The 12,667-nt window shown below is 37.9% G+C and overlaps 1 protein-coding gene across 3 annotated transcripts in view; it reads left to right on the forward strand.

Moving 5' to 3' along the window:
• The window catches only part of Sfmbt1 (Scm like with four mbt domains 1), a 157,092-nt gene that overhangs the window by 130,624 nt on the left and 13,801 nt on the right, over positions 1–12,667 (forward strand). For all 3 annotated transcript variants that reach the window (XM_023715717.1, XM_004631688.2, XM_023715718.1), the window contains exons 11-14: positions 3,394–3,520; positions 5,107–5,220; positions 8,903–8,945; positions 11,318–11,382. In XM_023715717.1, coding sequence (XP_023571485.1) covers positions 3,394–3,520; positions 5,107–5,220; positions 8,903–8,945; positions 11,318–11,382 — 349 coding nt within the window. The remainder of the gene's footprint in view (positions 1–3,393; positions 3,521–5,106; positions 5,221–8,902; positions 8,946–11,317; positions 11,383–12,667) is intronic.

The following is a 12,667-nucleotide window of genomic DNA, read 5'->3' on the forward strand; positions in this document are numbered from 1 at the left end:
CTCTTACCTCAGCCTCCTGAGTGCTGGGATTACAGGCATGCACGATCATGCCCAGCCTTTCTTTGTCTGTCTGTCTGTCTGTCTTTCTGTCTTTCTTTCTTTCTTTCTTTCTTTCTTTTTCTTTTTTTTTTTTTTTTTTTTTTTTTTTTTTGTGGAACCAGGGATTGAACTCAGGCCCTTGCGCTTGCCAGGGAAGTGCTTAGTCCACTGAGCCATCTCCCAAGCCCTTGTTTATCATATGGTTAGTTTACCTTTGTATCTACTGCTACCTCTCCTAATAGCCTGTTCTTACATCAGGAAATTTCTGATTTCTAAAACTTTTCTTAGACATCCTTCTTAATGACTTCCACTTTTTCCCTCTGCACAGGTTCTCCAGAGTTGCTCTGTAGACATAATTGTAGATCTACCCTTCCCTCATTTCCTGTGATTTGAGGTCTCTAGTTTTGTAGTGTATTACATGACCTTCCTGTTCTCAGTTTACATCCCTGTGTTGATGGACCCATGGCCTCTCACTATTTTCTTAAGATGGTGAGAGGGATGTAAATTGGTGTATATTTGAAAATGTCAGCTAACTTGATTCATGGTTTGGCTTAATAAGGAATTTTAGATTGAAAGTTATTTTACCTTAGAATTTTGAAAACATTACTTAAGTTGTTTTTTGACTTCAGTATGGCTGCCAAGAAGTTAAAAGCTATTCTTAGTCTTGCCTTTTAGGATGACCTGATTTTTCTGTGGTGGAAGGTTGTAAGAGTCTTTTTGTTATTCTTCTCACAGTAATGGCACGTTGATGTAGACTCTGTATGTCTGGACACTCATGCCTTCCTGTGCTTCGAAATTTTCTGGAATCATTTCTTTCTTTTGGTTTTGCTCTTGTCTTTTTTCTAGAGTTTAAAATTTTTAGGTATCAATCTTCAGGATCTAACCTCTACTTGTCTTTTTCTTTAACCTTTTTTGTCCTATTTTTTGTTTCTTAGTCTTTCTTGTCTTGTTTTTGGGAAGAAATCATAAACCCTTTTGGGATTTTAGTTTTTCAAACTATTCCCCAAGCTATTTCCCAAGCTATTTCTCCTCTCTGAATAGCTCTGTATTTTTTATGATATACCATTCTTGCTTTAAGGTTACATTAGTTATTTTTCCTCAGAAAATATTAATGAACCACCTTCTGGGAGGTTTTCTTGCATACTCACTTCTTCACTAAGTTGCTTATTTTGTGTTTTAGTCTGTAGGTTTCATATCTGTATATCTAGTAGTTCTTCGTTAATGTTTATATTTAAAAGTGGGAGGGCCAGCCAAATAGTTCAGTGGATTAAAGTGGCTGCAAGAAGGCACAGGGGCTGGGGTTCGATGGGGGGGGGGCCTGCTGTGCTGACCCTGACCTCAGGGCGTGCTGAGAAGGCAATTGAGACTGGTTGTGGTGGTGCATGCCTGTAATCCCAGCTCTTGGGAGGCTGTAAACAGGCGGATCACTAGGAGTCTGATCTAGTAGTGTAACCCTGAACACCTTGTAAACCCTTCTCTAAAATATATATAAATAAATAAAAGTGGGAGATTAAAGAAAAACTGATTGGAAACTGAGCATGTGACAGAGACCTGTCAACCTTGAACTTTCCTTGAGGGTAGGATTCAGTCACCATTTGTTGAAGAAACTTAAATCTTACCTTTGTATGCTTCTTCCTGGGCTTGCCATATTACCACAAGAAGTCTCTTCTAGCCCTTGCCTGATAGGATGAAGCCAGGCCAAGCCATGGCATTCCATGCATGCTGTTAACAGTTCCTTGTGTCCTCTTGCCCAGGGATCTCGTGTTTTACCCTGTGTATAGGCTAAATCTAACCTCTTTCAGAGGGTAGGAAGAGACAATTGCCCTGGAGATGGAGTAGGGGAGCCACCGATGGCATGACCTAAATCCTTATAGCTCAGCGGATTAAAGCGCCCACCTGCTTAGGCAGACACGGGCCGGGAGTTCGAACTGCCCCTGGGGCACGTTGAGACTGAAAATGAGACTGGGCATGGTGGCGCACACCTGTAATCCCAGCACTTGGGAGGCTGTAAACATGAGGATCACTACGAGTCCGATCTATAGAGAGACCTTGTAGACCCTGTCCTAAAAATACAAAATAACCAAAAAAAAATTGTCCAACAAATTCTTTTTGTTTTGACTTTTTCTCTTCTCCCTCCCATTGCGAAGTACCCATTTTGGAATCTTAGCTTTCTTCATTTCCAGCTGAAATTCATCTTTATTTGTTATACTTATTTAAAAGACATTCTGAATTTTGGCTTATAAAATGTGTCTTCTCCTGTTATATCCATCCTGTTAGGTTTATATCTTTAAAAAACAAAAACCAAAAAACTTTTAGTGAAGTATCGGAGCTGTTGAATGCTGATACTCAGTTGTCGGTCTTGACCTAGAAGCTGCAATTTTTAAAAACTTGTTTTATTTTTTTATTTTTTTGGTGGAACCGGGGATTGAACTCAGGTCCTTGCGCTTGCCAGGGAAGCGCTTATTCCACTGAGCCATCTCCCTGGCCCCTAAAAACATGTTTTAAATGACCTTCGCCATTTGTAAGCATTTTTTATCCTGACTTCCTGTTATAAATACACATAGACGTATACACCAGGCAGTTCACTCATGGTAGAGCCTTTTCAGGGAGGAGAAGCAAACCACTTAGTTCAGGGCACAGAGCCTTGTGTACCTTATTTCACTGATACTTTGTTAGTTGCATCTGAGAATGAGGAAACTGAGGGAAAAAGAGATTACATAGTTTGAACAGAGTCATCATCCATGTAGCAGTATCCAGGAATATCTTTATCTAAAGATCATACTGCCTATAACACCAAGTTATTCCCATTGCTTCCTTAAAAGACAAAGCAAAATAAAAATTAGCTGTAAAGTGGACTTAGGAATTGAATGCTATTTACAGAAAGATTCATCCAGCTGAGCACATGAATTAATACTGTTAATCCAGTAATTTTGTGCATATGTTTTTCATAAGAAAAAGCTTATATATAATGAATATCCTTCAGTATATCATTTGATGAGTTTTAACAATTGGATACAATTGAAGATTCTGGGCATGGTGGTGCTGTGGTGCCTGCCATAGTCCCAGGTACTAAGGAGGCCAATGCAGAAGTATCACAAGTTTGAGGCCAACCTTAGAAACTTGAGACTCTATCTCAAAATAAATTAAAATTACAGAAAGGAACTGGGATGTAGCTTAGTGCTACTTTCCCTGGGTTCCCTGAGTTGAGTATCCAATATGGGGATATAGGGGTGGTGGTAGAACATTAATTATTATTAGTCCCAGAAAATTCCCTCATGTCCATTCTCATTCATTTTTCACAATAGTCCATCAAGAAATAAACGTTCAGTAAATTGATTTGATTCATTTTTTCAGTCAGTTTCTGAGCATGAATTTAAGGAGAACATGAAGCTTGAGGCAGTGAATCCTCTTTTCCGAGAAGAAGTGTGCATTGCCACCATCACTGCAGTCAGAGGCTCCTACCTGTGGCTCCAGCTGGAGGGTAAGTGCAGGCCCCCGAAGTTCGCTGGGCCGTTCTCCTTTCCCTTCCTGTTCACTGTTTTCATGTCGCTTGTTAGACTTCATGAACAAGTAAGTCATGAACTTTTTCAGAGAATTCTAACCTGAAATGCATGGTTCTAAACTAAAAATTATTTTTCTGTCCTTGGCTTTCAATTTTTAGGGAATGAAGTGGATAGGGTCCTTGAAAAATCAGATTTTATTGATACATTTTAGATATATATGATGATCACATTTATCATAGAGAATTTGTACCTCTACATGAGGTAAATTATTTTTCCATTCCTCTAACCTCCCTTCAACCCTTTCTTCTCTCCTCACTTACAAAAGCTTTGTTTTCATTCTTCTTTTAAAATTTTGATTGATACAGGGTGCAGCTCAGACTCATAGTGATCTTCTTTCTCAGCCTCCCCAGTGCTGAGATTGCAGGTGTGCACAACCACACCCAGTTTCAGGGCTGGCATGGCACACGTAGGGTTGTGGGGCCAGTATGACATGCGGTACAGGGGATCGAATTCAGGTCCTTGCACTTGTCAAGCAGGTACTTTAAACTGCCAATGTTTCCCCAGCCCTTTGTTTCTATTCTTTTCTCATTTTTTAAAACTTTTCCCTTCTTTCCTTTCTCCTTCCCTTCTAACTTGTTCCTCTCCTATTTGAACATTTTCTTCCTATTTCACAATACCTATTGTACATTTTGGTCCTTATTTACACTTTTGATTTCTCACACCAGAGAAACAATGCTAGGTATTTACATGTGTCCACTTTATTTCACTTGAGAGTGTTAGAATCCTTTATTTTCTTGAAGTCACATAGAATGTATTTTTATGTGACCAGAATAAATGAGCATGAACATTAACAGTAGACTTAGTAAAGAGATGTTTTGGTTATCCCAAACCTACAGAACTAGAAAGTATATAAAATAGAAATTATTTATTCACCCTAGTATTTGGTGATTGGGCACATTTATGGAATGAAGTGTTTAGTGCAGCAGTTACTGTGTGTGGCCTGGATTACTTTTTCATCCTATTGTCAAGTAATCATACTCTGAGAAGCTACCTATTGCTTCTGATTTTTTAGAATTGGCATTTAATACAAAAGTGAAGGACAGTATTAAATGTAGAGTTTTATGCAACCTCTTCTGAGCAACTTGGCCTGGTTGCTTTCTGATTTGAATGTAGTGTTCTACCTTCTGGCTTATTGTCAGAGTATCAGAACTAATATTATATTTGAATAGAACTGTCACTTTGCCTTTTGGTTTCTAGTTATTTCAAGGAATTGAGTATAATTGTTAGCCATCTGAATAATACCGTTGGTAGTTCCAGTTTATTTGCTGTTCTTTACTTGGCCTTATTTTGACTACCCATTTTGGTTCTTAAAAGTTACGCATAGTACTTTTTTATGTTTGTCATACATAAGAAAGTATGACTTCCATGAAAAAGATGCTTTTAAGAGACTTGTTCCTTTATTATTGCAGCAGTAGAACATTGTTTAGAAAGTACTGTACTGTACTTTATGAAGGCTATTTAATGAGCTTAAAGTATACCTCTTTTTGTTTTGCTTTTTAAACAGGATCTAAGAAGCCTGTACCTGAATGTATTGTGAGCGTGGAATCCATGGACATATTTCCTTTGGGCTGGTGTGAGACCAATGGCCACCCTCTCAGCACTCCTCGCCGGGCACGAGGTATCTATTTTTGGTGTAGAGGGCTGATTGTTAAATGATCTTTTGTGTGGCAACCACCAGTTAGTTTGAATCTGGACATTTCAGGAAAAGAATTATATTCTGCGTGCATAGACAATTACATATTACAACAACATTTTTAAAATTTATTTTATTTTATTTTTTACAGCTTCTGTTGTCTGAGTATCTGGGTTTCTGGGTACAACTCCAGTGGGGCCTCTGGATCCAGGTCTTTTGTAGGTTGCAGTGAAGTTGTCAGCCAGGGAAAGAGTCCTCTCAGGGCTCACCTTGAGGAGAATCTACTTTCAGCTTTACTCAAATGCTTGTTGGCAGGCATCTTAATCCATTATGATTGCTAGGACAAAATGTCATAGACTGAGTAACTTGTAAACAATATATTACTGGAGGCTGGGAGATCCAAGAGCAAGGTGTCAGAAAATTCAGTCTGCTATGACGTCATGTTTCTTGGTTCACAGAAGAAGCATTCTTACTATGTCTTCAAGACGTTCTAACTTTCTAGGGCTTCTTTTAATTAGGCACTAATTCTGATCTTGCCCCTATGATCTAATCACCTTCCAAAGACCCCATTTTCTAATATGAATTCATAGGTGATTAGGTTTCAGGATAAAATAGGGAACATAGACATTCAGACCAAAGCAACAAGAATTCAGTTCCTTGGGCCATTGAACCAAGGATTTCAGATTTTTGCTAGCTGTTGGCTTGACGTTTCCCTTAGATCTCTGTTACACGGATGTCTCTATAGGGCAACTCATAGCATGACAGCTGGCTTCTGTAGGAATGAGGACATGAGAATGAGAGAGGCTGGAGGAAGAGAAAGCCAGAGCCATTCCGTATTCTAATCTTGAAAGTACTGCCCATCTCCCCTCTTTGAAAAAGTTTTATTGAGATACAACTAACATCTGTGAAATTTGTTCTTTTAAATACAATTCAGGGGCTGGGGATTTGGCATAGTAATAGAACACTTGCCTAGCAATCTGAAAGCCCTGGGTTTTGTCCTTGGCAACAAAACCAAAAAATAAACCTCTCCTAAAACACAATTCAGTGGTTTTAGTGTATTCACAGAGTTGTACAATTATCACAATTAATTTAAAACTGTGTTCATTTCTGAAACCCCACATCCTTTAGAAACACCTTCTTCCAAGGCAGCCACTACTACTTTCTATCTCTGTAGATTTGATCATGCTGGACACTTCATATAAATGAAATCACGCAGTAGAATATGTCTGTCTGTGACTGCCTTCTTTCATTTAGCATAATTCAACCCATCCTCTAATGACTCTCAGTACTTTTCTGTCATATGACTGTGACACATTTGTTTAATTATTGGTGGATGAACATTTAGGTTGTTTCCATTATTATTATAATAAATAATCCTGCTTTGAACATTAGTAACCTGGTTTTATATAGACATATTTTCATTTCTCTTGGGTATATTATGAGAAGTAGTATTGCTGAATCATATGGTAACTCTATATTTAACGGATCGGGGAGCCACCAAACTCTTTTTGAAAGCAGCTGCATCATTTGTCTCCCTACCAGCAATGTGTGAGGCTCCAGTAATTGCACAACCACCCCAACACTTACGTTGTATTTTTGTTTGCCTTTGATAATCATCTTAATGTGCATAAAATATTATCGTGGAATTTTGATTTGCTTTTTCCTAGTAATTAGTCACACTGAGCATCTTTCACCTATTTTGATGGCTATTAGCATATCTTCTCTGGAAAACTATACTTAAGCCCTTTGCCATTTTAATTTTTTATTTTAAAATTTTTTATTGGTATACATTAATTTTATAAGATACTGGGTTTTAATACATTTTCATATATGCATAAAACATTTTGATCATATCTATCCCTGTATTACCCTCTCTTTGACCACCCTCCCTAACTCCTTTCCTCTTATCCAATAGCTGCCTTTCTACTTTCTTGTCATTACCCCCCCCCCCCGAGTCTATATATTAGGGAAAACACATAACACTTAGTTCTAGGTCTGGCTTGTAATTTCCAGTTTCAGTCATTTTCCCACAAATGATTTTATTTTTATGGCTGAGTAATACTCCATTGTTTATATAAACCACAGTTTTAAATCCATTCATCCATTGACTGTTCTATATCATGACTGTTAATTGTATCACAGTAAACATGGGTATGCAAGTATATATGTAGTATACTGACTTTAATCCCTTCAGATATATACCAAGGAGTGGTATATCTATATCATGTGGTAGTTCCATTTTTAGAGGAACATCTGTGCTGATTTTCTTAGTGGCTAATCTATATTTCCACTAACAGTGTTTAAGAGTTTGTCTGTTAGAGTTTGTGTGTCTGTCATTTATTAGAGTTTGTCTTCTTATTTAATCTTGATGTTACTGCCATTCTGACTAAGTGAAATGGAATCTCAGTGTGGTTATGATTTGTGTTTCCCTAATAGTTAGTGTTGTGGACACTTTTTCATATAATTATTGATCTGTTGTATTCTTTTGAAAGGGTCCAGTTTATTTGCCCAGTTTTGCTCGGGTTATTTTTCTTTTGGTGTTAAATTTTTCGAGCTCATTTTATTCATCTGCGGGGAAAGTAGCTAACAAAGATAATCTCCGATTCTGTAGGCTGTCTCGTCACTCTTGTTATTTCCTTTACTGTGGAGGTTTTAATTTGATGGAACCCCATTTGTCAGTTCTTGCTACTTCCTGAGTTTTTGAAGTCCTCTTGCAGAACTGCCCATCCCTATATCTTGATGTGTTTTTCCTATGTCTTCTAGCAGTTTCAGAGTTTCAGATCTTATGTTTAGGTCTTTGATCCATGCTGAGTTGATTGGGGGCTGTTGAGACTGAGTCTTGCTATGTAGTTCAGGCTGGTCTTAAGTTCATTGTGTAGCCCAGGCTGCCCCTGAACTCCTGCCCTTGCCTCTGCCCCTCCTGAGTGCTGGGATTAAGGCATGTGCCACCACGATCGACTTGAGTTGACCTCTTTTTTTCAGTAGTAAATTCTTTTCAGGGTAAGAAATAAGAGTTCAACATTTAATACCAAGTTTCCCCGGCACCATTTGTTAAAGAGGCTCCAACATGTGTTTTAACCCTCATGTCAGGCTTCAAATGGCTTAGTTACATGAGTCTTTGCTCAGTTTAAAACTAGGTTATTTATCTTTTAATTACTTATAGGACTTCTTTGTATAGTCTGGATGTTAACTTGAAAATATTTGCTTCCATTTTCATTCTTCCTGCTAGGTATAAGATTTAATTTTATACACAAATTTAAAATTTGATTTAGTCTAATTTAACATTTCTTTTTCTCTTAGCTTCACATTTTAAAAATAATTTACCAATCTAATGTCATGAATATTTCTTTTATATTGTTCTGTAAGTTTTATAAATTTATATCTTACCTTTGGATCTTTGATCTATTTCAAATTAATTTTTATCTGTGATGTAAGGTAAGTGTGTAACTTCTAGGTTAGGAATATAATTCAGTGGCATAGCCCCTGCCTGGCAAGTACAAGGTCCTGAGTTTGATTCTCAATATAAAAAAAGTGTAACTTCTTTCACGTAGATGTCCAATTTTCCCAGCATGATCTATGGAAGACTTCTCCTCCCTATTGAATTGCCTCACACCTTTGGTGAAGTCAGTTTTTCTTTTGAATACCACATTTCTTTCTTCTTTTGCAGTACATAAACAGAGGAAAATTGCCGTGGTTCAACCAGAAAAACAGTAAGTAGTATAGAGGATATCTGAATCCTTGAAACTGAAAGTTAGACTATATAGAAGAAGACATAAGTATATCAGAGTATATCTTGTGTTATTCTTTCTTGTGGAAGTATTATCTTTTAATCTAAATTTGATAGTTTATGTACTTCTCATAATGTATTCACTTCATGGCATTATTAACTAGGCGTGGTGGCACATGCATATAATCTCAGCATTCGAGAGGCTGAGGCAGGAGGATCACTGTGAGTTCAAGACCAACCTGGGTTACAGTGTGAGCTCAAGGCCAGCCTGAGCTGCATAGTGAGACCCTTCCCAAAAGACAATAAAAATAAAGTAAAATAAATAATGTAAAATGGCATTATATAAAAGGGTAAACTGCATTCTCAAAATATCTTCCAAAGTGAGTTTCTTTGGCTTTTAGAGCCCAAGGTCATGAATAAAAGAAAAAAAATTAAGACCACCCTTGCTGGTATTTGTGAAAGAAGAATAAAAATTATAATCAAAGAGATGATTTGTTACACTGTCTTGAGGTAGAAGAAACAACTCCAAAAGAAGAGACACTCAAGTGAGTGTCTTTGTGTACATTAGGAAACATTTTGTAGCATGCTCACACACTTTTTAAAAACCAGAAGTTAATTGGTGGTCCCTTTAAGTCTTAAACATACAAAGGTTTCTGTGTGTGTGTGTGTGTGTGTGTGTGTGTGTGTGTGTGTGTGTGTGTATACATTAGGTTTTAAATTCTAAATGTTATTTTATTTTTGGGAGGGCAGCTCAGCCCACCCTGAGGGCTGGGCTGGCACAGCATGTGGTGCTGGGAATTGAGTCACGGTCCTGTGTGCCTGCCTAAGCTTGCCAAAGCAGGGCTTTACACTGCTGAACTATCTTGCCAGCCCAAGTTTTAAGTTCTGTTAGTCTGCTATAACAAAATATTGCAGACTGGGTGGCTAAGACCACAGAAATTTATTTTCTCATATTCTAAGGGCTTGAAATCCCAGGAGCAAGGTGTGTCCTGGTTTGGTTTCTGATGAGGGCCCTAGCTTGTTTGTGGCTACCTTCTGGCTAAGTCCTCACATGTTAAAGTATCTTTTTGTCCCTCCCTCCCTCATTTCTCTCTTCCTCTCTCCTTCCCACTCCCTTTCCCCCATTTCCCTCCCTTCCTTACCTCCTCTTTCTCTTCTCTTCCCACATTCTATCTTTCTTTCCCACTTTTTTCTTTCTCTGTTCTCTCTCTCTTGCTCTCTCACTCTCATTTTCTTTTTCTTTTTCTTTTTCTTTTCTTGCAGAACCAGGGATTAAACTCAGGCCCTCGTGCTTGCCAAGGAAGCGCTTGTTCTACTGAGCCATCTCCCCAGCTCCTTGTTCTTCTCTTTTTTTTTTTTTTTTTTTTTCATCCTCCCTCCTCTTACAAGGCCACCAGGCCTATCAGATTATGGCCCTGGGGCTGGTGAGATGGCTCAGTGGTCTAAAGCACCTACTTAGAACAAGCTTAGCAAAGCACAGGGACCGCGGTTCAATCCCCCAGCACCACATGCCAGCCAGCCCCGCCCCCTGGTGGGCTGAGCTGGCCACACACACACACAAATAAATAAATTTTTTTAAAAATTATGGCCCTATTGTTATGACCTCATTTAATTTAGGTTATCTCTCAATATGGTTACATTTATTGGATGTAACCACGGAGTTTTATTGTGAATATAGAAGTGAGATGATGACAAAAAAACTGGCCTTGGATTTTTCTTTGACTTTCTTGAGGCCTATCCAAAGCTTTAGTCAGGGAGCAGTTTTAAAAATGGGTTAGCCCTTTTTAGGAATCGCTGCATGCAGAATAAGTCTCTTGGATTTTCTTTTAAAAGATAATTTTAAAACAAATTTGAAATGAGTAAAAGATTATATATATGAAATGTCTCTGTTATATGACTGTTGAAAAAATAATAATTTATTTGTACTTTAAAAATTCCACAAGAATCTGGGCCTATTGTTGGAGGCCTGTATTTCTAGCACTCAGGAGACTGAGGTGGAAGAGTCAGAAATCTGAGGCAAGCCCAGGCTACCTAGCAAGACCCTTTCTCAAAAGAAAAAAAATTAAGAATGCCATAAGAAATTTTCTAGTTTCTTATATACATATTGAGCAGAAAATTCATCTGAACCATAGACTATCACATCTCTGTCTATAGAGCATTCATTGGCCTACAAGACTCTGTGCATAGCTTTAGAAGTGATTGCAAATGTAAAATGAAGTGTGATAAAGGACCTTCTATTGCAGATTTTGTAGCCAGCCACAGTAGCTTTCTTCTTAGACTTGGAGGAAATTAACCCTCATGCTGTGCTGATCGTAAGGGTGATCTGACTATTTTGGCTGTGTTTTCTTAACCCAGAATACCATCCTCAAGGACTGTTCACGAGGGCCTAAAGAGTCAAGAGCTGAACTCTGCAGATTCAGGTATAAACATTTGTGATCTTACAGAAAAGACGAGCCTTAGTTTCTTACAATGGGCTTTACTTGTCATTTGATTTATAAAATACAGAGAAGAGTTGCCTAATTGTGTGCCTTAGGGTTAGTCCAAGATGTGCTTTGTTTTGTAATCGTCTGTATGCTGACATTTCTGCCTGGTTGTAATTGTAGCCATTCTTTACTGATCGTTTGTTGTGTACTAAGAGCTGTAGAGATCAGTGTTACCATCACCTACTTTATTTATTTATTGTGTTTTTTCCTTTATGTTCCTTTAATTTGTATTTCTTATCAATCAAATTCAAAGGAGTTTTAATTGAACATCCATTAATATAGATTACATACTGCTTCTTACATGGACAAAACATGGAAAATTGACTTAGAAATGTATATGATGATGTTTTCATTGTAAATTAAACTAAAAGTAATTTTTCTAAGGAGCCCGAGGCTTTCCAGGGAGTGTGCTCTTGTGCTCTCTCTTAAGCTAGGTGCTTAAGTGACACAGGCTTATTCTATATATATATACTTTATATACTTTATATCTAAATTTCACAGTTAAAAAATAAAACACTGGATTTGATTGTCCCAGAGGCAACGACTGATAAGTGAGATGAGGATGGAGGTTCAGATTTTGTCCAGGGTGTCTTCATACAGCTCTACTGGCCCTGTGCTATCTCTACAATGCTGAGCACTTGGGCCTTGTGTGTTCTAGCACAGATTGGACATTCTAAATACAATTGGACATTGGTATTTAGTAAATACCTAGAAAAGAAACTAGGACTTAGAGAGTTTGTACAACTTTTGAGAGACAGGTGAGAAATGGAACTCAAATGTTCAAAACTTTTGTCTCTTCTACCCATCTACCATTTCACTGTATTGTTTTTGCATAGCAGATCAGAACTATGTTAATTCCTTATTTTTGATGCACTGCTGGCCTACTGAAACTATAGAATTAAGATCTCTATGATCTTATCCTTGGCATTTTGGTTTAGATTTTGTCATAGGTCAGGTTCCTTGGGAAGTAGTCTTAGCCTCTGATATTTGCATGCTAGAGTTTCACTGGGAGTGCTTTTGGAAACAGCTCTGGAAGGAATCAAAAATGCAGGAAAAGGAAGCTGGACTATACCAAGAGAAAAACTGAAGTGCAATGCAGTCAGAACAGAAGTTACTTTTAGTCCCAAGGGAGTCTTTGAGCTGATACGATCACAGAGCATGTCCATAATACAGGCCTGGTTGCCACACCTTATGTATTAGTTATTAGAAGTAGGCTATAGCT

The sequence above is a fragment of the Octodon degus genome, unplaced genomic scaffold (genome assembly GCF_000260255.1).
Source record: "Octodon degus isolate 3935 unplaced genomic scaffold, OctDeg1.0 scaffold00043, whole genome shotgun sequence".
NCBI classification, from domain to species: Eukaryota; Metazoa; Chordata; class Mammalia; order Rodentia; family Octodontidae; genus Octodon; species Octodon degus.